A 27150-nucleotide genomic window follows, 5' to 3' on the forward strand; every position below is an offset into this window, starting at 1 on the left:
GGCAGCAGAGACAAAATTATACACAGAACACAGAAAACGCTGCAATTGGCTGTTCACATTTGAACAGCCAATCGCAGCGATCGCTGATGGGGGGGGGGGGCATCGCTGCCCCCCCTGGGCCACGAGGGAAGATGTCTGCTGTCGGGGACAGCAGCCATCGTCCCTCTGTCACCGCGTCTATAGACGCGGTGACACTTTAAAGTCATGACGTACATTTATGCCATGCGTCGGGAAGTACATCCCGACCATGACGTAAATGTACGTCAAATGTCGGGAAGGGGTTAATATTATGTACAAAACACACAAGTCACTATTGTGTTGCTTACAGGCCGCTTACGTTTTAAGCTTAGACCCACTGAAATCCACCACTACAGTATATAAATATGCCCACAAGTGATTTGGAGGCCATGGCACAGGATTACAAGATCGCTGTTTAACCCTAATTAACGATTAGCAACAAAATACTTCTTGTAGCTCTGCACACTGCAAATCAGATCTTTACAAAATGTATACAAGAGTGAAAGACGTTTGCTATTGGCACTAACAATGATCTACAACAGGGGTCCTCAAACTCTTTTGCTCTGGGACCCCATCAGATGATAAAAATAATGACAGGACCCCAGCAAGTTACCACAGACTGTCATCACATCACATGTGTAGTCAGCAGACAGCACATAATGATGGGAGGAGCCTAAAATAAGACTATTCAAAATACTTTTTAGACTCCTTGAACCACTGACTGAGATTAGGAAATAAATCATTCTAATGTTCAGCAACATGGAGTCGTCACCCCATGCTGAGCAGGTCAGGACCCACAGTTTGAGAACCGCTGATTTTTTTTTTTTTACTATTTTTTTTTCTACAATTTATATTTTTTTTGAGAACAGATGTCATATGCCATATGGTGGTACTTGCTTCGTATGAGTGAGTCGCTAGCTCCAGTGCAAGTAAGCTTGTGGTGTCCTTTTTTTTTCCCAACCAAAAAGGCATCTTTTTCGTAGTGAGTTGCTACTAGAAGGCCCCAAGAGACTGCACTGGTTAATCATACAGGACACATATCTCTTTGTGTAACTGAGTCTGTATGCAAAGCACAGCAGAACTTGGATTGGAATAAAGCCATGGACATTGCATGTATATAAACTTTGGTACTTCAGTGACACTGAACATGACCCTGTAATAAGCATCAGGGTGTTGTACAGGGTATGAAGTAGAAGTTTAAGTAAGGGAGAGAAAAGCAAGCACATATACATTGCAGTTAGCCACTATTCCAAGGACTGTCTTAAAGATTGAATTTGCTCACTGCCTCTTATTCCACATTTGCATGGTCAGGGACTGTCAGACAGTTGGGTATATGTCACCTGCTGTGTAGAACAATGAATGTTTCAGCAGATTGCATAGCTAGATCTAGATCCTTGCTGCAGTCACATTAAACAACGTTGTTAGTCCTGCCATGCTGTGGAGCAACTTGTTAGCACTAAGCAGCTTTGTATGCAACTTTTGACATGTAAAAATACATCCTACAGTATTTTCATCATGAATAGACAGCCAGCTTCTGCTGATTTAAAATGATGTGCCACACGACTATGTTCTGTGTGTGACTGCCGCTGTTTCTGCATTCAAAACACCGTTACAGTGCTTTCCACAATAACGCTATACTGCATTTTTGCCAAATGCAACACTTACAGAGCTTATGCATTAGCAAATGTGTCAAAACTAAGTCTAAATGAGCTAGATATCATCTGCATTTCCCATGAATATAATACCCCTTTCATATCTCAAATGCCCGGTCACACCTGGGATTTGGACAGTCGAAATAAGCCAGGTCACTTGCGTCAGAAAGGATGTGGGGCGGAGCTACTGCACGTCATCGGGGGCAAGGGAGGAGGCAGCCCTTAACGCTGGCACTGCCTCCTCACTATAGTGTGAATGGAACCTGGGACTCTTGACCCAGGTTGCTTGTTCCCACTGCACAGCAACCTCGGTCCGACCCAGGATTAACCCAGGTTGGAAAGCCTAATTGCTGGAACTAGGTCATTTGAAAAGGCCCTTTCACACCGCACGTTGACCCAACAACAACCTGGTTTGGACCCAGGTTATTTGTGCAATGTGAAAGGGGTATAAATGTTACCAAATGTTATTGTCAACTTTATTTCCACCTTTGGCTTAACAGAAAAATGTGTTTTTCTGTTTTGTAATACATTCTCTCCACCCTAGTACCTTTTTTTTTTTTTTTTACTTCCCTTCCCTTCAATATTAAGTACATGCTTTTTGAGTCCCATAGAACATGTAGGATATTTAGCAATAACCTGTTCCATATTTTGTTTGCAGTGCCTGTTTGCACATTCCCTTAGAAAGTTTTCCATGAGAGACTGGGGTATTGAACAGAAGTGGATGTCGGTCCTTTTACCCCTGCTACTGCTCTACAATGGTATGTCACAGACTTATGGAACATGTACTTGTAATGCCTTAGAGAATGATAAATTTGAGAATGATAAAGTAGCAGCCATTTAGCTCATAAGTGCCATGTTACAGGCTGAAAAATGAGCTGATTGATTGGTACTCTTCACTTACTCTCCAAGGCTCAGTACACCTGACCATTATTCTCTAATGTTTCTTTATTGTGGTGAGAAGCTCCCATGGATCATATACAGCACTGCTTGTTTGCTCACCCTAGGAACAGACCTTTTTGAATCGGTTTCCCAGTGATATCATGGCTATAATCTGATTATGAGTAGAAATAGAACAATGTTACAGCTGTGATGTCTAAAGTTGGTTTCTAGTCCCTATTGCACTTCTTATCAAAGGCCCCCCTGTTATGAGTATGCCATTTTGAGTCTCCCATTGTCATGTTACACATAAAGGTATCTATTTAGGCATATATGTCCGTAATATTTAGGAACTTTATATTAAACCATACAGTCACGGGTGCCTGATGTATAGTTTCTTGTAACATGAGTTATTTATTGGTTATTAATACATATTAAGGATATTTTACCGACATGCTGCGCAATGTAAATGGAAACATGCTCAATATGTACAAATGTCAGGGGCCAATATAATGAACGATCAGACACCTTTTTGCTATGAGGAACGGCTCTAAATGCATGTCGACACATCCTAGACTACAGGAGAGAAGATTTTGTACCCTTTGAAGGAAAAACTTTTTTACGGTCAGGGCAGCTAAATTTAAAATAAGTTTGGACAAACCTCTATTTGCTAAATATATTCAGGGGTACAATAAACAATCAAAAAATTAAATTTGAATACATAACTTATATAAAGAAATGTAGCAAATACCGGTTGAGTATCCCTTATCCAAAATGCCTGTGACCAGAAGAATTTTGGATAATGGATTATTCCGTATTTTTGAGTATTTTAATATTTGAATGAGGTATCTTGCATTTATGTTGGAAAAGCACATGAAATACACACAAATATATTTTATTTGTGCATGAAACAAGGTTTTAAAACATGAAACAAAGTTAGTGTACAATCTCAGACACTGAATTTGAATGCCAAGCAATCATGTTCGTGCGCATGTTTAATGCCAGTTACAGATATCCCCAGTAGGTTTTTATAAAAAAAAAAAAATAAGAAAAGTACATTTTGGAATGTATGGTTTTCAGAATAATTTGGATAAGGGATACTCAACCTGTAGTTCATATACTCTAACCAATGGTTTAACTTGATTGACGTATGTCTTCATTAAGCCTTAACTACTCTGTAACTATGTAATGTTCGATTTTCTGTAACCAACTGTTTTTCTTTTCTTGGATTGGATATTTAAATCTTAAATCCATTTAAAAAAAAAAAAATTGTTGCTTAAGTCACTATGCTAGATACTACTGGAATTATTACTTCTACATCGGGTAGCTCTTGTACCAAAGAGTGGCAGTGGGATGATTCAGGCAGGCCTGTTGCTTCCTTTGCTGTTTATATCTGACACTTCTTGTCTTCATCTGTAGTTTAGTACAAAATCTTGGAGACACGTTTGGAAAAGGATCTGACGTCAGATCCTTTTCCAAACGTGTCTCCAAGATTTTAGGAGTCCCTCTACAACCCTGCAGCACGGCTTATTATCAGCCGCGATACCGGCGTTTACTTCTTAGCCGGCACTCACCGCCAGCAGCGTTACCGGCTCTGGACATACAAGCGACGGCTCACTGTCAACTGTGAGACCGACCTTCACCTTACAGCTACCACTCAATGTGAGCCGCACTGTCGGCTTATACCTCACAGCCGTAGTCCATCATTAGCCGTGATACCGGCTTTTACTGAAATCTACAGCCGCTGCTCAAACTTCATATTTGCCGGCTCTCTAATCTAACAGCACGGGCTTCTTCTACACTGCCCCAGTGAATCTACAATTTCAGTTGTACACTCCTGGCGATTTGACATCAGGGTTGAGCTACAATCGAATAACGCTCCCCACCATCATTACCGTCTATAGCACGGGCTTTTTTCATATTGCCCCGCTAAATCTACAAATCTCAGATGTACACTCCTGGCGATTTAACATCAGGGTTGAGCTACAAATGAATAACGCTCCCCGCCTTCACTACCATCTATAGGTGAGAAAACTTTACAATCTTATTATCTACCGTCTGCTGATGAACTGCCTCCTACATTTAGTGCATGTACCGTATACATGCTAATTGGCAACAACTCTATTTCTGCGGGCAAATTAAAGGGGACTTTCAATTAATTCTTTATACATTTTGGATATACTTAGATCCTGATTCGGATATCGATATATAAATTAATTCTTGGAGACAGACCTGTAATTGATGCTTTATTCTATATGTTTTTAGATTTTTTTAGGTGCTATATATTAATTGTACTGTATATTACTTATGCTTTTCTTTTTATATTTCTATAAAAATTAATAACTTTCTAAGCGTGTCCAGTGTGCTTTTTTGGTCAACAGGCTATTACTCAGAGTGTCCTCTAAATACTCAGCAGCGCAATTGTGTTAATACCCTTCCAATTTTCATCTGTAGTTTGAAATTAAATTGTGGTCTACAATGATTCCATTGTTACAAATGTTTTCAAAGACTTGTGTGATATTCAGCAATGGCCATAATTGTATCTATACACAGTCTGTTCTTTTTTACTGTATGGCAAAGTTACGGAGCACAAATGTTCTAGTTGGACTGAAATAGTGAACATAATCCCAGTTTTGATTGAATAGTGTCTCCTATTTCTTTGCAGATCCATTCTTCCCTCTCACATTCCTGGTTAATAGCTGGTTCCCTGGCATGCTGGATGACCTGTTTCAGTCACTCTTCCTTTGTGCACTTTTGCTGTTCTGGCTGTGTGTTTACCATGGGATACGGGTACAGGTAGGCAGTCTAAGCTTGCTATAAACTGGATATTTTCCATATGTTCATTCATCTTGATGAAATCTTGTGAAATTTGAGGTAAAATGTGTTAAATTGCATTTCAAATGTTATTGCATTTGGGTAGAAGTTTAAATTGCCAGATTTTGAGGTACCATTAAAGGCTCATGTTAGCATTTTTCCCCTTACAATGTAGGTGTTGGTCATTCAGTCAACTCTTCGCCAACACACCTACTACCATTCTGTACCCAGCTAGAAGAAACCATTTTCACAATCTACCGAATTTCCTTAATATTACAATGTATCAATACATAATTGTCGCATTATTAAAACAAGCAACATGTGAACTATACTTGTATTTGTAAGGCCTTTTATGAATGTCAACAGAAGCTGCCAATGAGTTTTGGCCCTTAGGAGACAGATACCAACCAACCCATCAGTATTAATAATAAAAAATTACTGGACTTTGCGATCCGAGTAAGGCTCGGCTCTTCCCGCCAAACGTTGATCCTGCAACGAGGTAAAAGTCATTATCCCGCTGTCTGATTTGCATGAGATCCAGACCATATATAAGTTCGGGTGGGCTCTGCACCATCTTCACTCCAGTCCTGGAGAGGGCAGTCAGAGGTTGTGTCTGTGCACTAAAGTGGCTTAGTGTGGTGTGGCGACCTGCTCTCCTATATCAGTCTGGGGGTGGCTCAGCTGTATCAGTCCAGTCCATTGGTGCAGTGCGATTCATAAATATATCAGTCTAAAGTGGACCTGCTCTGTTGTATCCAGTCCAGTCCAGTGGCGCTGGCCTGTGCTGTATATCAGTCCACTCCAAAATTTTTTTTTTTACGTGGGCAGCCCTGTGTCTTTCAATTAAAGGGCTCTACACCCTGAGCAGATTAATTAAGGGGCTCTGCCCTGTCTGCTCACTCCGTGAGCAGTAATGGGGTTGCTGTTTTACTGGGTTGCTGTAGTAAATTTTAAGTCGCAAATAATTAGCCATGAAGAGACACATGGAATTATGCGGCACAGATGGAGGAACCCCTTGACTGATACGGCACACATGGTGAAACTCCTGAAGTAAAATTGTAAAGTTTTTTTTTTATTCTTTTAATAAAAAAATGATAGCTCCCCTTGATTGATACGGCAGACTTAGCAGCACAAATTATATGGAACGCTTGGCTTACTCTGGAGCTATACGGCACCCCTGGAATGATATGGGACACTGCAGCACAGCTGGACTGTTACGGCATGCTGGGCAGTTAGGGTTACCACCTTTTTGTTGATAGATTCCTGGACAGTGGCCCGCCCTTTGACCCACCACAGCCCACCCATTGACCTGCCCCACCTCTTGACCCACTTTATCACTGTTGTTTTTTTTAACCTTTGTTCCAATTATATTCTTGATTTTGCATGCCAGAATGCCCCTTACACATTATGCCACACACTGTAATGCCTATTACGTGTATAGCCACAAACTGCAATGCCCATTACAGGTTTTGCCACACACTGCAATACCCATTACATGTTATGCCACACACCATGATGCCCATTTCATGTTACACCACACATGCCCATTACACGTTATGCCAGGGCTTGGCAACTGTTTTTAAAATGTAGGAGGCAGACAAACTAAAATAGGGATAGTGCCAAGAATTTACACCGCAATGCTTATTACATGTCACACACCCATTACATACTATACCTATGCCATAATACTCATAACACCTTATGCCACACACCGTAATGCCCATTACACGTTACGCCACACACTGTGATGACCATTCCACGTTATGCCAGAGCTTGCCAATTTTTTTTTTTTAAATGTAGGAGCCAGGGGGAAATTGTAGGAGCCAGACAAACTAAAATTAGGGATAGTGCCAAAAATGGACACCTTAATCCCTATTACAAGTCACACACACATTACATATTATACCCATGCCATAATGATTAGTACATGTTTTGCCACACCGTTATGCCGATTACACGTCACACACCTACTACACATTATTCCACACGCCCATTACACGTTATACCAAACACTGTAATGCCCATTACAGTTTTGCCACACTGGAATGCCCATTTTATATAGAACTGCACGTCGTAATGCCTATTACATATAAGTGCTGCTTACCTACATACTCGTTGCTATGGGTTTAATTCTTGATGCCAAGGGTTTCAATATTTCATGCTCGATGCCAGGGATTGCATGCTCTATGCCAGAGGTTACATGATCTGCCAGGGGTTGCATGCTCTGTGCCAGTGGGTACATACTCTATGCAACTAGGATGCACCAGGAGGCTGTGCTGATTAATTTCTATATGTGTGTGTTTGGATTAAGTCTCTGAATCTGCATATGAAATTCAGCAGCTGTTGCTGTTTCCCCATGCAATTTTTTTTTTCTTTTTTTGTTATTTAGCAAAATGCTTAATCTCATGATTCTGTTTAGGATACAGTCTGGTTATTGGCCCTTTTACTGTACAACAGTAATGACATAAGCAGGCACAAAAGTCTTCCCACAAATAAGTTTCTTTTGCTTTGGAAAGAGGATGCAGTCATTAGGGGCCTGGTCTAGTGAATAGGGGATGGTCAACCAATTCAAACCCTGCAACATCAATGACTTCCATGACAGGACACATTGCTGTTTTCCCATCTCTTCATTTTGATTGCCACACAAAATTTTGGAATACTTTGTGCATTGTAGTAACCAGTTATAGTGGTTTCACATTTTGAATGATCAATAGACACAATTCCAACCGCAAAGAAACAAGGCCACTGAGCGGCTGATTTTTCTTTGTTTAAGATGAATTTGTGTTTCCACTGTATTGTTCTTTTGATTGGATCGAAATGGTGAATCCATGTCTTTTCTGTTGTCCAGAATCAAAAACCCAGTTTTATTTGCACGATAGGTGGCCAAAAGGCATTCACAACATATGAACCTCATTTTCTTCTGATCAGGCATCAAGATTCAGTATAGGAATGCATCTTGCTGACAATATATGTAGCCCCATTTTTTCAGTCAGTAAGGCTTAAATTTGAATAGATGGGACAGCAGTAACCTCTTCTAAATGTTAAATTGTCTGTCAGCCATGACAAGGGTCTGAATTTTGTTGATATTTTCTAGTCACTTCCACAGGCATTCCATAACTTGCATCATCTTCGCATGACTGCCTTCCGCATGAATTCATGGCACCGCTTTTTTACTGTATTATAGTATTATGTAGCGGACTCCCCTTATGTGTTTTGCAAGCCTGTGACTCTTCATTTGCAGATATCTAATGACTTTTCGAACTTCAGGATTTTCCTATTAATTAGCAGAATTAAAAAAAAAATGTTGCTGTAGTTTTCCACAATGTTCTACAAAGACCTCTAGAAAGCATAGAAAAAAGTATAAAAATAAAAGCAAACAGGGAGACTACTACTACTATGTCAGGACACAGACTTTTGGATCCACACTTGTATATATGTCTGCATATCAAATAAATCAGAAGAAGTTACCAGGAGCAATGTTCCCTCTAATTTTACGAAGTCTGTGTGCGGCAAAAGATTTTGTTTGTGCAACTTTGGAAGGAAATTTTAATTTTTGTGCGTCACTTTTATATAACTGGAAAATGACGTTCAGCATTTGTGTTAACTTTACTTCAAAATGGTATTAAACATTTAAAACACAGCCCACAATGTAGTTAATGGGTGAAACACAAATAAATTGCAAAAAGGGACCAGTGCTGCTTTGTGAGCTCTGTTGTAATGTTTGTGCGCGCGCACGTGCGCACAGCTTAGAGGGAACACTGACCAGGAGTAGTAGGTAAGTAAAATAAAGTAGGAAGAGAGCAAGAAAAAGGGGAAGAAAGGAAGATAGTGAGACAAAAAGCGGGGGGGGGGGGTGGGGGGGGGGGGTGGGGGGGGGGGGTTGACCTCCTCAAGGGGTAGCACATACCAAGGGGGTAAAAAAAGGTTGTTAGATTATAAAGTTACTAAGGGAGTAGTTCAGGCGCTAAATGGGGATGGAGTATTTTGTGAGGTAAGCCAAGGGACCCATATTTTATTAAATGTTTTCAATGAATTCCATATAATAGCATTTATATACTCCATTTTGTAGACCTACTTAATGCGAGATATGATTGCTTACATGGGAGCTGCGGAGGACTTTTTCCAGTCAACAGCAATTTGACATGTCATTGCTGATATTATATGATGGAATAGTTTATTTTGATGGCGGTTTAGAGTGGGGAGGGTTAAAGGAAGTAGAAAATATTTGGGATCAGGGGGGACAGTGACTTCAAATAAGCTCGAAAGTAAGGAGATGAGTTCTCTCCAAATATTGGTAATTTTCGGACAGGACCACCATATATGTAGAAATGTACCCTCAGCAGCACACCCCTTTCAGCAGCTATCTGATGCATCTGGGAACATAGCTTTTAAACAAGAAGGTACATAGTACCAGCGATATGGCAGCTTATAGACATTCTCCTTGATCTTCACACATATAGAGCTGGAAGCAGCATTTTCCCAAAATTTCAGCTTAATTTTCAGGGTCTTAAGGCAGGCATTCCCAACCCTGGTCCTCAAGGCACACGAACAGTGCAGGTTTTAGTAATATCCAGGTTTGAGCACAGGTGACTTAATTAGTACCTTGGTGATTCTGATTGAACCATCTGTGCTGAAGCCTGGCTATCATTAAAACTTTGCACTGTTGGTGTGCCTTGAGGACTGTGGGTGGGAATGCCTGGTCTAAGGATTGTTCTAGGTCTCTTTCCCATGCTAACTCATGCGGGTCTCGAGTTGAGCCTGGGCCTTCCCCCAGGAGTGTATAGAGACCAGAAATTAATCCTCTAGTGGATGAACGTTTCCAGCAGAGGTATTCAAAAGAGATTAGGGGTCTGGCAGTGAGAGATGTTGTCATTTTGGAGTGAAAGTGCCAAATTTGCAGATATCTAAAGAAATCTGTGTTTGGGATTTTTATGGCACCTTTTTATAAATAAAATGTAACATTAATATTGGAGGATTTCCATAAAAAGACTCTCGCCATGCATTGCTTAGTAAGTGGCATATTGAAGCTAGATGTATAAGTACATATCTTTGGTATTTTTATCATAAATAATGTAACCCCTTCAGTGGCAATCCCGAGAATTTTCCGGGCTGTGCCTCAGTGCCCAGTCTGGCAAGCCCCCTCTCCTCCGTGTTTCTTATTGAAGTCCCTGGCGCCGGCTTATGACAAGCCGGCTGCCGGAGACAGGGGCTTGGCGCGGGGGGGGTGCAGGTCCGGGCAGCCGCTGATTGACAGTGCAGCAGAGCTTCCCGGACCTGGGGAGGTAGTGGTGTTTTTTTTTTTTTTTAAGGGAGCGCTCCCCATAAAAAACTCGCCCAGTGGGGAGCGCTTCCAAAAAAACAACCCACCACTGAAAGGGTTAATACAGTATGTACACATCATTATGATAAATAAAAAAGTATGGTATGATGTAATTTTGAAAGTTGTTGAGTATATCACTATATGTAGATGTAAGTCATTATTCCACAACATTAGGAGATTTATTACAGTACATCTTAACTAACTTGAGTGCTCTTTCTACATTTTCTATTTAGGGTGAGAGAAAGTGCATGACTTTCTATTTGCCCAAACTTTTCATTGTTGGATTGCTTTGGCTTGCTTCTGTGACACTAGGGATATGGCAGACGTAAGTATTGGTGAAACCTTTGTGTCTTTCAGTTATCTATGTTATGTGAATGCTCAGTGTTTGTGAACCTAGGACAAGTGTATGCAGGGATCAAAGCAAAGTGGTTTGTCTAATTTCTCAATCTAAAGCTGGGTACACACGGATAGATTTGAAGCCCGATGTGGGCGTTCCGACCAATCGTTCAAATCGTTCCGTGCATCGTTAACGATGCGCGTACTCGCGCATCGTTAACGATGGTCTATGATCGTTCCTGCATGCAGGAAGATCATAGACAAATCTTTTGTCAAGTATATCCAATCGTTCCGTGTGTACGCACGATGAACGATTTGATACACTCGTTAACGATGTCGGAACGCTTCCGAGATCGTTCCGTGAGTACCCACCGTAACTCATCGCTTGGTGGTTAAGTTTCTCCTATAGTGGTTAAGCTATTTACATAAATCTCACAATCTGTAACAGACGCACATTAAGCTAATGGTTAATTCACCAAAAACTTCTTAGCAGAATGAACAAAAAAGGGGGAGATACAGGCTATGCTAGTCAAAATGTCAAGTCAAATGTGACTGGTTGCTTTATCTTTTGTCAAGAGTTAATAAAGGGGGGGGGGGGGGGCGGCGGACATAGAGGTGGCGGGCAGGGGACGCGGGTGAGTCAGCAAGGGTAATGGAGAGCCGGACAGGGAGCTGTCGGTGCTGCAAGAAAAAAAAAAAGCCCATATAAATTAATGGGCAGCCAATGATTGGATGAGAGCTCTCACTCTCTCTCAGCGCCCCCTGTCTGCCTTGCAACATCCCCCGCCCGGAAGCTGCACATAAGATTTAGCAAATCTTATGTGCAGCCGGTCCGACCTCCCGACGCGGGGCCGCGCATCAGGTCGGACGGGGTGTCCACACATACGATTTGGCCCGATTTCACGCCCCAATCCACCTGCCGAGTCAGGTGAAATCAGGCCCAAATCGCATAGTTTATGCGGGCCTTTACACCCTCATATGTCACATGGCAATGAAACCAAAATTAAGTGTGAATCTCTGACTGTCAGTGGTGCACCCTAGCGTCAATTAACAGACCATGTTAATGGATCCAAGGGAGAAAAAGAGAGAAAACTCTGCTGAGTGCCCTTTTTAACCTCAGGGAATTGTCATCAAATTGTAATTATTATTACATAACTTTTATTGATTCATCTAAAAGACACACAGGTTTTCCACATGATAAGCAGATATCCTTTCGCTACACTTGAATTTTAAACATATTTATGTTTGTCTCTTTTGTGTGTCTTTTAGATGAATCAATAAAAGCTGTACAGTATGTATTAATAATTGCAATGAAGCAAGAGATATTTCTCTTTTCCTCCATTGGAGCCATTGTTTTGAAAATATTCAAATATAGCATTTCATTCAAGGTCAACTGATCTATTTTAAGCGTTTTTTGATCACGTTGCCTGTGCAATTAATTCACTAATCTTGGTGTTTGTTTTGAACAGAGTTAATGAATTGCATGATCCAACTTACCAGTACAGAGTAGACACTGGCAATTTTCAGGTGAGTAATAAAAATGACACAAAATTATGGATACAAAAATCTGTTGGACACCATGATTTTATATGTAGTAAATATACCTACATGCCAGTCCCCTTCTGGGTATATGTATTTCACTTCAAGTTCTTACTGGTTAAACAGTGTTTCCCCATTCAGCACTACAGCCATACTGTATTTGGCTAATTCACAAAATAGTATTTTTATTAGTCTCCTTCATGGAAACAGACATATTTTGTTAATAATTTCACACGAGTTGGAGGTTGACAACACAGCAGTAAATATATACTGATGATAAAGTCACTACTTTAACCTGGCATCTGGAACATCATTATTTGGATGTAAAGGCTAAACGGTACATTTGGCTATTTGATTCTTCGGTACAAACTGCAATTACTCAGCTGGTGTCCTTCTGAAATGTTTTATACGAAGAAAAAAAGGGACTGTTCTATGGGATGCACACTAATACGATTTAGATAAAACTTAGCTTTTAATAAATTTATTTTCAAATTCCCTTTTAATAATTTGAGGGAAATAGTAGTGAAATAAAGAAGTTAAAATCACGGACACACACAAAACCACATATAACATACACACATGTATAGTGCTCGAAAAGTAGAGAGGTGTATTTTAAAACCACAGCGATGTGTTACTGGAAGATATTGTGTTTATTATAGCACACCCTTGTAGGGATACAGTTATCGCTTGAATATTTGGTGATATTCAGGTTGGGGAGATTGTAAGTAGAACTATTGATGGATATTTTTAGACTCAAAATAAAGGTTTAAATCTGAGCCAAAACACTGGAATATTTTTTGTTATTTACCAGTGTGGCTCTGGTGTTCCCCTATATTGAGGCTCAGTCTCCCACTTATCCTGGGAGGCTGGGTAGCTTTATCAGCTCCTAGGTATATGATGGTTATTACTGTGGATTTATTTATACAGATCAGCAGCCACAAATAGCCGAAGCCGGCAGCAGCTGCCCCTTCTGTGGTGAATATTTCTGGGGTAGGACAAACCTGCCCAGGTATTTTTGTCCTACCCCAGGAAAACCTACCACTCGAGCGGTTAAGGGTCCACTTAAGGGAGTCTGTTTATTGTGTTGTATTCATATTCAGTGCCATAGAAAGGGGGGTGAGTGGTTACTTTTTACCCAGGCCCGGGTTTGATGGAGGGTCTCATGCCCGCTGCAGAGACTGGGCAGTGGCAGAGGCTGCAGCAGCACAGCCTTTCTCCCCTTAGGGGGTCATCCGATTAAAGCCATCTTCGAATTTAGATTGCAGACTACCTTATCTTAAGGGGCAAAGTTTGAAGATTATTATTTTGAGCGTAATTGTAGAACATCCATACATACACACATCATTCAATTATACTTATGTATATTCTGGTCACTGTCTGCAAGAATAGAGACTAACAGTCTGCAAAATGGCTACATTTGTTGATAATGCATTACCTATTCTTTATTTCAGGGCATGAAAATTTTCTTCCTCGTGGTGGCAACTATGTATATCTTGTATCTTTTATTCCTGGTTATAAGGGCATGCTCTGAACTACGACATATGCCATATGTTGGTAAGCTGTATTTTTGTATGTAAAAACAATGCTTAATGTGCCATTCTCACCACAAAATAATTGGGAAATAAGGACTTGGATAGTTGCTTACTGTAATTAATTGAGAATAATAGCATTTTGGTTATGCACATAGATCCTACTAAACCTCTGTGCAAAAGATGTCTGTGCTGAAAGCAGGGTCCTGGTAGTTTGCTGATGTTGTACTATCCTTCTAAGGTTAAATATTTAGTGCAATCTCAGTGTTCATGGAGCAATATTAGAAGAATGTAATTTTTATATGTGGGTGAAAAACCTTCTCTTACTGTGTTTTTTATTGAATGTTGTTGGAGGTCTCTGGATAATTATTGGCAGGGTCCTTGTCACATTTTATCCAGACTGTCTGTTTTAGGGGAAAAATAGCCACATACGTTACACTGATTGGTATCCATGCCTTCTGTATACTTTTACTGTAGACTGTATGCTCCTTCATTAAATTAAATGGGTCGATTTGTTCAGCTCTCACAAACTAAAGCGTTATAACAGCAGCAACGTAGTTAGGAGTGTGGTGATGTGCAGAGTGTCAATACAGTAGAACAGTTGTCATTTGCTGAAGGCCATCATATCCCATGAGTTCAAAAGCTTAAAGGGCTGCTAGAGCAAGTGACTTTGTACCAGATTCTTGCGGCAATTGAAGAGAGAAAGATACGGCTAATACGCTACGATAGCGAGACCACAAGCAAAAAACATCTGCAGTCTGGTGACTTAGAGGATAACCGCACAGGAAATGTCCTTAACCTAATTGGCATTCTGTCAAGTTGGTTGTACAGTACGCAAAATAAGGTACTGGATACCATCCCAGGGCATCTGCCGTTTATTAGGCATCTTGGAGTTTATACAAGTGGGTGAAATAAACATGCTATCCTCATATTTATTCCATTTATTGAAAAAGCAATGTTTACAGACCTCTGTTTTTCAGTGTTATCTGGCATTAATTGTGAGCTCCCATGATGTTGCAAAGAGTGGATGCAACTGTGCTCTATGGGCCTGATTCAGAGATGAATGCTAATGCGTTCACTGCTGCGAATTTGTACGCCGTTAATGTGTAAAAATATGCTATGGCTGCAGCCGTCTGTAAATGTATTGAGACGCCTTGCAAATATCAGTGTTTGTGTACAAAGGTCTTTTGCAGATCAGTCTGTTATCAGGGTTCTGAGTAGCCCTATTGTCACGCAGCATGGACGTGGGAAGTAAGACGCTAGAACTCCTATCTTCTACATATGGAAGTTACAGCCAAAAACACGCACAATAAAAACACTTGGACATGCCTGCAATTGTCACCTTATCCCCGCTGCCGTCTGCAAACGGTGCCGGTCACTTTACCAATAAATCTTCTATACGACCTCCACAAGACAATAGTTACCCATGTACAGTGCAGCTTAGACACATACAGTCATCCAATAAATCACTCAAGTATGGAAAATTCAGCATTGCATACAATGCTGAATAATGGTATACTGCTTTGTGTATATAATGTTCCTCAAAATACTGGATAAAGTATCTGGGGCACTTTCATAGATGGGCTAAAACCTAGCTAAGATTAAACCAAACTTTACATAATTATTAATAATAATAATAATAGTTCTGCTTGGATCATAACATTATAAACCACATACAAGTGGCAGAAAATTCCTTGAGACCTACCAATCCTAATTTGTCTACATCAATAGCCTTAGTAGCAATCCCTTCTATCACAATTCTGTTTCGCCATCTGTTACATGCCATGTATAAATTATCGCTTTTAAAGAACTCGTAAAAAGTATAATGGCTGCATTCCTCTGATATCCAAGGAATCAAGAGTTCACTTTCAATGCGTTTCATGTTATTGCATTAGACAGTAAACGGGTCTACTGTATATTTACATATTTACATTTTCAGAACTATTAAAAAATGTAAATTGGAAATCTAATTGTACAGTTTATTAAACATGATAAACAGAACATCGCACAGCACTTTTCTGGGTATTGCATGGTAGAGTAGAATTATGGTTGAAGAAACAGCTATTCAGCATTTGGATTTATACACATTAATATTTCATTCTTATCTTATTTTTTAAGGTACCACATTGGATCTGCATCTCTGTATAGTCACTGTACAGATGTAGCTACCTTCCTTCCTGGCCCATAGCATGCCAAGCTGCGACTGTTTGCAGCGGGTGATCACTTCATTATTTCCTATATACATACACACTAGTTGCAGAAAAGCTGACCGTGGCTACATCTGTATATAGTCACAGTGTAATATCACAGAGCAGTAAGCCAAAAAATAAAGTATGTATTTGACAGGGGACTGTATCTTGACGGGCAAGCAAAGTAGAGTCAAAGGGAGGGAGAGAGCTTCAGCATGAAAAAAGCATGTCCGCTTAACTGAATGGAAACTGTAGACTAGAAGCATCATTGCATGGGTATTGCTAGTAGTTGTCAAACATTAGGAAGGAGGCAATCCACCTGAGTACTTATGGGGTTGGTAGAGAGGAGAAAACAGCGCCACATTCCACGTTTGGGGGCAATTAATATTCTAGACGTGTGGTAATTAAGCGCAGGGTGTACACCCCCACCTCCTCTGTACAACACCTGAGTACTTATGTTAGGGGTGGGGCATAAACCTTTGACTGTCTGCTATATACACTAGCTTTATGGGTGCTATCCTCACCTATTTACAGGTAAGGTTTAATCATTTTACTCTGGAGATGGAGTATAAGTATTTGCATAATGGTTTTAATGCGTTTCACCTTATGGTATGTAATTTCCAAAATAAATATATATTTTTTCTTTTCCAGATCTGCGATTAAAGTTTCTTACAGTATTGACATTTGTAGTGCTTGTTATCAGGTATGTTAACAATACATTTTTATACTGTAGCTCTGTATTGGGGTAGCACGGACGGTGTAATGGTTAGCATTACTGCCTCACAGTGCTGAGGTCATGGGTTTGATTCCCACCATGGGCCTAACTGTGCGGAGTTTCTATATTGTCCCCATGCTTGCGCTGGTTTACTCCGGGTACTCCTGTTTCTTCCATAAGAAACTGTTAATAAAATGGAAGAAAGACCATGCCACTAATAAAACATTCTGACCGTCTGATACCGATGTCAGTTGTCTGACTGCAGATATCTCTACTGCTGGGATTTTGTACATAACCCGTTTGTGATTGGAAAGTATGCAAGTGACTGGTCTTTCAATAGCTTGCATCACAAACTATAATGACTTTCTGTTTAATCATATTTACTAACTATTTGGATAAAAATTGATAGCCAGATGATACAGATTTGATTGGACGCATTATCCAGTGCATAATTTAAAAAAAAAATGGCCATACAAACTATTGCAATGTTCATTGGGCAACCCAGTGGCAGCATAGGTTTCCATACATACGGTCACGTCAGACTCTACAGTTGTTTAATATTGACACCGCTGACTACATAGAGGGAACCTGTTTGTTCTGTCACTTTTAGCTATTTACTAAGATGTGTATTCTACTTCACATGTGATATTGCTATGGGCAACCAATCAGAATCTACTTATTTATTTAGCACCCTCTAGAACAGAACAGGAACGGGGAACCTTTGGCCCTCCATCTGTTGTTTAATTACTCATCCCAGCACACCCTGCAACAGTTTTAGCATGGCCAAATATCAAAACTGTAGTAGGGCATGCTGGGATGTGTAGTTAAACAACAGCTGGAGGGCCAATGGTTCCCCATCGCTGCTCTAGAAGATAGTAGACAGGATCTGATTGGTTGCCCATAGCAACATCACATGTGAAGTAGTAAATTTCCCCCAACATGTCATATCAAAGAAAAGTAAAGGAGGAGTTTTGGTAGTGGTCCTCTGTCTTCTAGTAAGGGTGATTAGTACTACGAGCGCAGTGTCACTGAGACCCCCCCCCCCCATCACACTTTGTGACACAATTAGTAGAGAGTCTGCTTCTTGTTCCTTTACAGCATATGACATGATCTCTGACCATGCCTGTGTTGCTCCAGACTGTTATGTCCTGCAATTATTGCTCGAGCAGCAGCTCTTTCTGGCCAACATATTTTCTGTGCGTGGGAGCTTAGAGATGATTGGCTTCCATAGTGCCATCTCCTGTTGAGTAATGCAGAGATTGGAACCATTCCTTTTGCAGCGTTTGTGTGCTAGTTGGGGGAGAGGGAGATTCACTAGATGACGAAGGCACATAACATCTCAGATATTGTTTCCCTATGCCGTACTATTGAAACCTATATAGAACATTTGTTAGTGTTACTAAATGTCTCTACATTCTGAATAAGATTTTAGTTAAAGCTAATTGGCCTCAATACACACCAACAGTCAGGGTTAGTCTACATCAGCGGGCCTCAAACTATTTTGCTCTGGGACCCATCATACAATAAAAATAACTACAGGACCCCAGCAAGTTACTGCAAAAGGTCATCACAGCACCTACATGGCAGCATTGTGGAGGCACAAACTGATGGGAGGAGTCTTAACATAACCGAAAACTCAAAATATATTTTAGACTCCCAATCACTGACTGAGATTAGAAAAGTCATCAGCTTGATGGTCAGCAACATGGAGACCTGGCTGAGTGGTCAGGACCCACAGTTTGAGAACCGCTGGTCTACATAAAGGGAGTTTGATGCAAAATTGTGTTGTTTATTTGATGGTTTTGTTCAATTGTCTTTCCTGTTTTTCAGCATTGTCATCCTATATTTAAGATTCGGGTCGCAAGTATTACAGGACAATTTTGTTGCCGAACTGACTACACATTATCAAAATTATATCCTTTTACAGCTGCTTCATTCCTAGACATTCATCTCTCCTGTGCTTCTCTAAAGTTGATTGTACAGTATATGCTCTACTATGGGGCATAGAAAGCAAACATCTGTTAAGTACTCATTTGTTTTTCACAATTAGGTTTTTTCCTTAATTTGTAACACCAGCGGAATTTCTATCCTTTTATAGCCTTTTGAACTTTTATCTGTACACTTTGGCCTTTGTCTACTCTCCATCCAAAAATGCACTTTATGGTAAGTGCACCATCACTATTCAGTGCTCTAGGACTACTGCAAAAATGTAATACTTAAGGCTGAATGACATCATCATGGACATGATCAGCAAGTCCCATAAGGGGCCTAAACCCAACCACAACATTCTTACCTGTCACAGATGCCAACAATTATTAAATTACCAACACCAAAACATGTTGCAGACCCTGATTGTGTGTATGTGTGTGTGTATATATGTGTGTATATGTATATATGTATGTGTATATATATATATATATATATATATATCTCTATCTGATCTTAAATCCTTACTTCCACCCTATACCGTCATTATTTTTAGGTTACCAAAATCTATTAATATGTGCAGTAAGGGATATTTAAGGATATAAGTAGTGCAGACAGTCTATCGCTGCAAAGGTGACTTGTATTCTGGTGCATCATACATAAACCCTTAAAAAAAAGATTTGCCATTAGTTTTACTTTTTAGAGAAATTTCTATTAATATGTCTGTAAAGAGAATTTTATGCAGCAGAGCATAGTACATCATAGATCATAAGTGGTATAATAATTGCATAAGGAACTTACTTGTATTGTCTTTCACAGAGTCTCAGTTGAAAGATAACCCAGCCTTTTCAATGCTGAATGACTCTGATGACGATGTAATATATGGGTAAGATCAGATCTTTAAAGTTATGATTTCATCACATGCTTAATTTGTCCACCATTGTAATTGGCCAGATTGGACTAAATCTGGTTTAGTAATTGATCTGGCTTGACCACAATCTGCAATGGGAACATTACTAATGATGCCGGTGTGTGTGTGTTTGTATTATTATAAACATGTTACAATAGCTATCAAATGATTGGCTGCGCTCATCACAGATCGTAACAGGAGAGCAACATTGCCCACTTTATTACCAACCCATATAGGGAAGGTAGGTCTAAGGTAAAATGAGCAATGTTGTATTAGACATCTGCTGACATTAATAAGTATTTATTTATCCCCACTGTTCAGCGAGAGTTCTATTAAAATCAATTTTAAAGGGTACTTTGGTAAATAGTGTGAACATGGGTGAAACTGGGGGGGGGGCATGTACCGGACCACCCATTCGCACAAAACACACTTCTTAAATTTTATTAGTCAGTCCATACCTTGTCGCTCAGATTGGTCCTCTCCCGGTGATGCGGTCATTGCAATGCCATGATGCTGGCGCTGCATCGTCCCTCTCTGTCAGTTGCTGCTGCCGAGCAGGAATGGCCATTGATGGTGATGGCCATCAATGGTAGCATAATGTTTGCATGTGATGTATGACCATCGATGGTTTTAACTATCGATGGCCATCTCTTTTATTTGACTGACTGGCCTGTGAGCAGCGCTTTATGGGTGTCAGGGCGTGGGATTCCACCACAATCCAAAAATATACAGGAAGGTTAATTGGTTCCCAACAAAATTAACCCTAGAATGAATGTGTGTGCGTGTACATGTGGTAGGGAATATAGATTGTAAGCTCCACTGGGGCAGGGACTGATGCTCCAATATTCTCTATGAAGCGCTGTGGAATGTGTGCACAAATAAATAAGTTTAAAAAACTATTTGGTTATGCTTTGTGATCGATGGAGGGAAACTATCTGGTAGGCTCTTTATGCCCCAGTCCTACACTGGCACTGGGCAATGAGTATTTATTTGATTTAAATTTCTCGTTGCATTTTTATTTTATGCGTTCCACCAATAATCCTGGTTACAGAACTGTTTTAGATTTTCCATTTTACTGGATTATCGGTGGTACATACTGTACTGTATCCCTGCCTCCCCCACTGCCTAAACCAAAAACTTCTTCATCCTGACTCCCTCCTACAGCCTAACCAGGCTCTCCTGCAGCCCAAGTGACCCCTCCAGTGGTACCTGCATATGAAATGCTACATTAAACTGTTTTTAGGAAAACTCTACCATTACTTTTTTGTAGTCAGATACATTGGAGGTCACACACCAAATATAGACATGCCACATGTTTTAATCAACAAGAGCTGCTTGTGCACTGTGTTCTCTCAATTTAGCAAATAAGATGACATTTAACTAGAAAAGTCACAAAAAAGACACCCAGTGCTATAGAGTCTATGCTATAGTACAGTGGTTCCCAACCTGGGGTACTCTGCAGACCAGTTGGGGGTACTTGAAAATAATATTGGTAAGGGCGGAAGATGATAAAAAGTCTTTTGATGGCAGAAGAAGACCCATTGCTATGGAGAAGAACCACGTTGTGTCACTTATGGTTCTGTCTTCAGCGTTATCAGCGACTTATTGTGCTTTTGCCTGACCAGCAATCCACGGGGAGCTTCCCATGCTGCCCTCAGACATCAGTGATCATCTGCCCTGCACTGACACTGGTGGAAGAAGCAGCGGCATTAATCCTACAGGTGTAAGTGGGAACCCTGGAGACAATACACAACCAGCGGCCAGACACGGAAGGGCACGATTCCTGTCCGCTACTCCTTAATATAAAGACATGCATAAGGATACGCATACCGCTCACTTCCACTCCACTCATATGTACTGTCTATATTTTAAATTGAGAGGAGGGGTACTCATCAGTGAAAAGCCTAATCAAGGGGTACAGGAGAGAAAAAAGGTTGGGAACCACTGCTATAGTAGCATGGAGGATAGATTTGTGAGCACATCTGTACAGAGGCGTAACTAATATTGTGGCGCCCCCCCCGCCAAAAAATTACCTTACCCCTCCGCATGCCGCCGCCGCCGGCCCCGCATTCAGTCCGGCACCGCAGATAGCCTCCGGGCTCCGTCTCCTGCAGTAATGAAAAATGACACGACAAAATGGCTGCCCCCGTACAGCAGACAGTTTTTTAGGGATGTTAGAGGAGGCGGCGGCCTCCTCTAGCATCCTTAAAAACTCTCTGCTATTAGGGGGCATCCATTTTGTCGTGTCATTTTTCATTACTGCAGGAGACGGAGCCCGGAGGCTATCTGCGGTGCCGGACTGAATGCGGTGGCGGTGGCGGCAGCGGCGGCATGCGGAGGGGTAAGGGGGGGTCTGACCAGAGTGCCCGGGCACCCCGCTGGCGCTTGCTCCCCCAAGCAGCCGCGGTGGCTGCCTTTACGGTAGCTACGCCTCTGCATCTGTAGTAGACCGACATTGTGTATAGTGCCAACCATTCACCAATCTGAAACTGGTACCTCCCAACATGACTTGAATTGTGCATTTGCACAAACACTGACCCTTCTAAGTATTCCAGATGGTGCGCATTTGATTGTTCCATAGTAGGAGAATGTAATGCAAAGCTACCTAAAGGCTTCCAGGTTGTAATTTCCCAAATAATAAACCTTAAGTACTCAATTGGCAACTAGGCATTGGCAGTGCTAGCATGACAACAGTGACCCCATGTGGAATATTTATGTACTGTTAATGTGCTGTAGGACTGCAGTAATGACTTTCTGCTGAAGCATTTTGCCATAGGTCATGTTGTGCTTTCATTTCACAACGTTGTAGGCGCTTCATTTCTAACCAAAATCACTTTTGCTCGAAAACCGAGAAGATTTAAATCTGAGTATTTTTTAAATGTTTGTGTAGGATTCTTCCTGCTCATTTTTGTTGGTGTCCGTATAAAGGTTTTAGTTTTTATAACTATGACCGCAGCAGTGCCTTTGGGCTGGCTATGAGTTGTTCACGCTTCATGTTGATTGTTATTCTTTGTTCTGGGTACTTGTTTCCCAGCACGGCGCCCACGATATTCAGTCGTATGGCATCTTATGCATTGTATCGCATCACATGCTATATACCCGCATGCGATGCGATTTCAAATTGTATAAGCACCCTAATGGGTTTTTTCAATGTTACATGGCTTCCCTATACCATTTTTAATTGTATAAGCACCCTACAAATGAGGTGGTGAGTGCAGCGGTACGCGTCCTCCGACCTTTTCATACCCCCACTATCCACGTCGGCGTGGAGTTGATTTTATATAGTGTGGCGAGCGCAGCAAGCCCGAAGCATGGCGAGCGGACGTGTATTACTTTACATGTATTCCGCGTCCGCTCGCCACCCTTCGGGCTCGGTGGCTCGCTTCGCTCGCCACACTATATAAAATCAACTCCACGCAGACGTGGATGGTGGGGTATGAAAAGGTCGCTACGCTTCAGGTTGGCGTTGATAGTGGGGGTGCTTTTAATATTGTAAGCACCCATTATAGGGGGCCCATTTAACATTGAAAACACCCATTAGGGTGCTTATACAATTTTAAATTGTATATGGCATACAATGCGATGGTTTACAATTTTAAAAATTGTATAACATCGGCTGCCGTCGCGTAGCATCGCATCACATACCATTGTATAGCTTATGGTATGCGATGCGATGGGCGCCGTGCTAGGAAACAAGTACCTTGCTCTGTAATAGGATATGCAGGGGTTGACCTCAGAATTTAAAACAATGCTAATGTTAAATACAGAACAAGCTGGGTTTTGAACTTATTACACTGTTTCCTTGGCTGGTTCTGTGGTAAAATGCATTATTTCTTATGTATTTTGATTAGTCTAAATTGTAACTATTAAATGTATTTAAAAATTACAGGAGGTATGTTTTCATTATTTTATTATTACATCCAACATACAGTGGGTGGCGAGATGCCGTAGCATCCGCATCCCCTCTCTGCGACACATTGCTGGATACCGCATAGATAATAATCGCCTATGCACTAACATATGCAGTTATTATCGCAAAGGACAGCACTTGCTTTAAGAGCTGCCCTTTGCGATGCACCTGGCGATGTTTGAACGGTTCTCTGGCAGCTCTCCCACCCGGCAGCCCCCTGCTCACACACCTGAAGGGGCTGCCAGGCCTCTGCCACCTCCTCCTCCCTGCACCCGGAAGGAGGTCACTGGTCCAGGCTGCACAGCAGGATTCTGCCCGGACAGAGGGGAAGGAGTGTCCTGGGGCGATGGGGAAGCGAAAGGAAGGCCATAGGCTTCTATAGGCTTCTATAGGGTTACACTAGCTAGAGCCCCAGCGGTGGGGTTTCACTGCATATGAACATACGGTAAAAACCCATAAAACTGTGTTTTTATCACATTTTTTGATCGGGTACCATCGGATCGCGTCGCATCGCGTGTTAACCAAATGGCATGCGATGCGCCGCGACGAGATCAGCACCCGATTTTAGCAGTGTACCCGATTTAAACATTGGAATCAATGTAAAATGGTCCCTGAGACCCGATTTTACATTTATTTCAATGAAAAAATGCCCAAAACCCCCAAAAAGTGACAACTTAAATCCCATCCCCATTGTTAACGCCACTCCACTATTGACGCCAACCCGAAGCGTGGCGAGCGCAGCGAGCCCGCGAGGGGCGGCGGTACGCGTCCTCCGACCTTTTCATGCCCTACTATCCACGTCGGCGTGGAGTTGAGAATAGAATAGTGTGGCGAGCGCAGCGAGCCACCGAGCCCGAAGCGTGGCGAGCGGACGCGGATACCTGTGAAGCCCGCGAAGGGCCGCGCTTACCTGTGAAGGTATCCGCGTGCGCTCGCCGCGCTTCGGGCTCGCTGCGCTCGCCACACTATTATATTCTCAACTCCACGCCGACGTGGATAGTAGGGCATGAAAAGGTCGGAGGACGCGTACCGCCGCCCCTCGCGGGCTCGCTGCGCTCGCCACGCTTCGGGTTGGCGTCAATAGTGGAGTGGCGTTAACAATGGGGATGGGATTTAAGTTTTGTCACTTTTTGGGGGTTTTGGGAATTTTTTTATTGAAATGTGTTAAAATCGCGTCGCATCGCGTGCCATTGTATACCATACAATAGCATCCAATGCGACGCGATTTTGGATACAAGGAAATTTCAAGGGAAATCGCGTCGCATCGTACACTTATTGTACTGACATTCAATTTCAACATCGGGCGCCCGGATAACTCACAAGTACCCATTTTTTTGTTTAGTGCCTCCTGCCCAGTATGTGGCATACATACAGTACAGATGTAGGCATGCTCATCTCACCTACAACGGGCACCCGTGACGTGTGTAGGAGAGCTTGAGGGATATACAATGATAACTAAAATCATACTGGTTGCTATCCAACACCCCCACTTGTTGTCTTTGGAAGGTTTAATAAATCCCCCCCCCCCCCCCCCCCCCAATCCCACCCTTTTTTTCATTGTTCCCTCATCTGTACAACCATACTGTTATTGCACTGCATTTATAGCCTATAGTTGTATATTATCCTCACATATTTTCTGTTCTTCACAGGAGTGACTATGAAGAGATGCCCCTTCAGAATGGACAAACCATTAGAGCCAAATATAAAGAGGAGTCTGACAGTGACTGAGATGTAAGCTGTTGGGACGAGTGCCTTCATGTAAAGGAGGAAACCCCTTCTCTGGAAAGGACTATCTCTTTCACTACACCTCTGTTTATCATGGAATGCTGCTCTTTCCACAGATGATTTTTATGTTTGTGTCTTTGAAGTTTTCTTTTTTTTAAATAAACCAGTCTAAAACTGTATGTGATACAGGGGTGTCATGTGATGGACAGACAGAGCAGTAATAATATTACTTCCAAAGCACACTGAGCTCTGTGCGTTTCCCCTGCCCCCTAATTCCTAATCCATCTTTTTGTTTGAAACCTGGCTCTTAATTGACATTAGTTCTCTGTAAATTGTGAATATTTGTCTGTATGTTTTTTTTAATTATTCAATTACTTTATTCTTCGACAAAGTGATATTCGAAGAATTATGCTGCCCTTTTTTTTTTGCCATTCTCTTTTTTTTAAGGGGTTAAACTAAGGTGTATATGAAGGTACATTGTAATGCAGAGGTGCAGTATGTTAACATGTCTGACTAATATGCACTAGGTTAAAGGGACATATGCTTTACCATGTAATGTAGCAGACATCTTCAGGGGTCGTTCCATGGCAAGCCTGTGTCTGCATACTGGTTTATGCACCCCGTTGCCTTACACCTGTCCTGCAGCAACAGTGGGAGTGTAGGTCCAGGTGTGAAGAGATTATGGTGGTTTAATCATTGGTCTGCCAATAAAAAAAATGTATTGTGCTAAATAGGTTTACATTTCTGTTGTGCATAGTCTTTTTAATATGAATACTGTAAATAAAAATGTTATACAGAATATATTTGATTTGGCACAAAAGTTCACAAAAAGTCGTGAGTTCTTAATTATCCATTTATTATTGCATTTATTGTTGCATGGATGCGGATTCAGAATTTTATTTTAGATATGCAGTATACTGATTGGTTAATTGATGCCCTCTGCAGTCTTCTGGGCCTGTACAGTACAAAAATAGCTCAAATAAATTTTATAATGACCTAAATATGTGTCTCCTTTAATTATTTTTAAACCGATTATCATTGTCTTTTTATTTATATGGTGTCACAAGGGAACTGTGCCCAGTTACAGTATACACAAGAAAAAATGACTTCCAGATCAAGACCATATAAGGAAGGGTATAAACACAGCTACATCAGTAAATTACACAGAAATATATATCTGGGTTCAGAAGTAAATGTTGAAGGGAGTATGGTTTGTAAACAGAAGGATCAATACAGGGGAAAAGGACCATGTTTGTGAGATTTTATATTCGAAGGGGGGGCACCAAAGGAGATTAGATTCCCCACTGGATTCTTACCCCAATAATCTAAAGGGGAGGGGCAGACAGGCAGGGTGCGGCAAAGGATTCTTTCCACACATACCCATTGAGTGTGGAACAGTGGGTTAGGATGAGAGTTGGCTGGGTTTGGTGAAGAAGTGGGTCTTGAGAACCCATTTTTATTTAGAGTCCAAGGGGGAGAGGTAGATTAATTGCAGAGAAAGGGAGCAGCACAGGCCCAGTCTGGGATGTGGGAGCTGGTCCAGGCAGGAGAGGAGTGGGTGAGGGCTTCGTAAGTGAGAGAGAGTTCTGTTGAATTTTACTTTGAAAAGGAAGGGGATCCACCGAAGGGCTTGTACAACAGGGGAGGTAAACGTAGTATGTTTAGAGGAAGATGAGCAAAGCTGCAACATT

The 27150-nt window shown here is 41.4% G+C and overlaps 1 protein-coding gene across 2 annotated transcripts in view; it reads left to right on the forward strand.

Annotated features, from left to right (window-relative positions):
* Positions 1 to 26460, forward strand: part of TMEM181 (transmembrane protein 181) — a 70446-nt gene extending 43986 nt beyond the window's left edge. For both annotated transcript variants that reach the window (XM_083176352.1, XM_083176353.1), the window contains exons 8-17: positions 2329 to 2428; positions 5212 to 5342; positions 10914 to 11005; positions 12486 to 12543; positions 14007 to 14109; positions 16925 to 16976; positions 18819 to 18901; positions 19062 to 19151; positions 19734 to 19800; positions 25384 to 26460. In XM_083176352.1, coding sequence (XP_083032478.1) covers positions 2329 to 2428; positions 5212 to 5342; positions 10914 to 11005; positions 12486 to 12543; positions 14007 to 14109; positions 16925 to 16976; positions 18819 to 18901; positions 19062 to 19151; positions 19734 to 19800; positions 25384 to 25462 — 855 coding nt within the window. In that variant the 3' untranslated portion in view covers positions 25463 to 26460. The remainder of the gene's footprint in view (positions 1 to 2328; positions 2429 to 5211; positions 5343 to 10913; positions 11006 to 12485; positions 12544 to 14006; positions 14110 to 16924; positions 16977 to 18818; positions 18902 to 19061; positions 19152 to 19733; positions 19801 to 25383) is intronic.
* Positions 26461 to 27150: the final 690 nt, after the last annotated feature.

This window comes from Crinia signifera, chromosome 3 (genome assembly GCF_055691185.1).
Source record: "Crinia signifera chromosome 3, ASM5569118v1, whole genome shotgun sequence".
NCBI classification, from domain to species: Eukaryota; Metazoa; Chordata; class Amphibia; order Anura; family Myobatrachidae; genus Crinia; species Crinia signifera.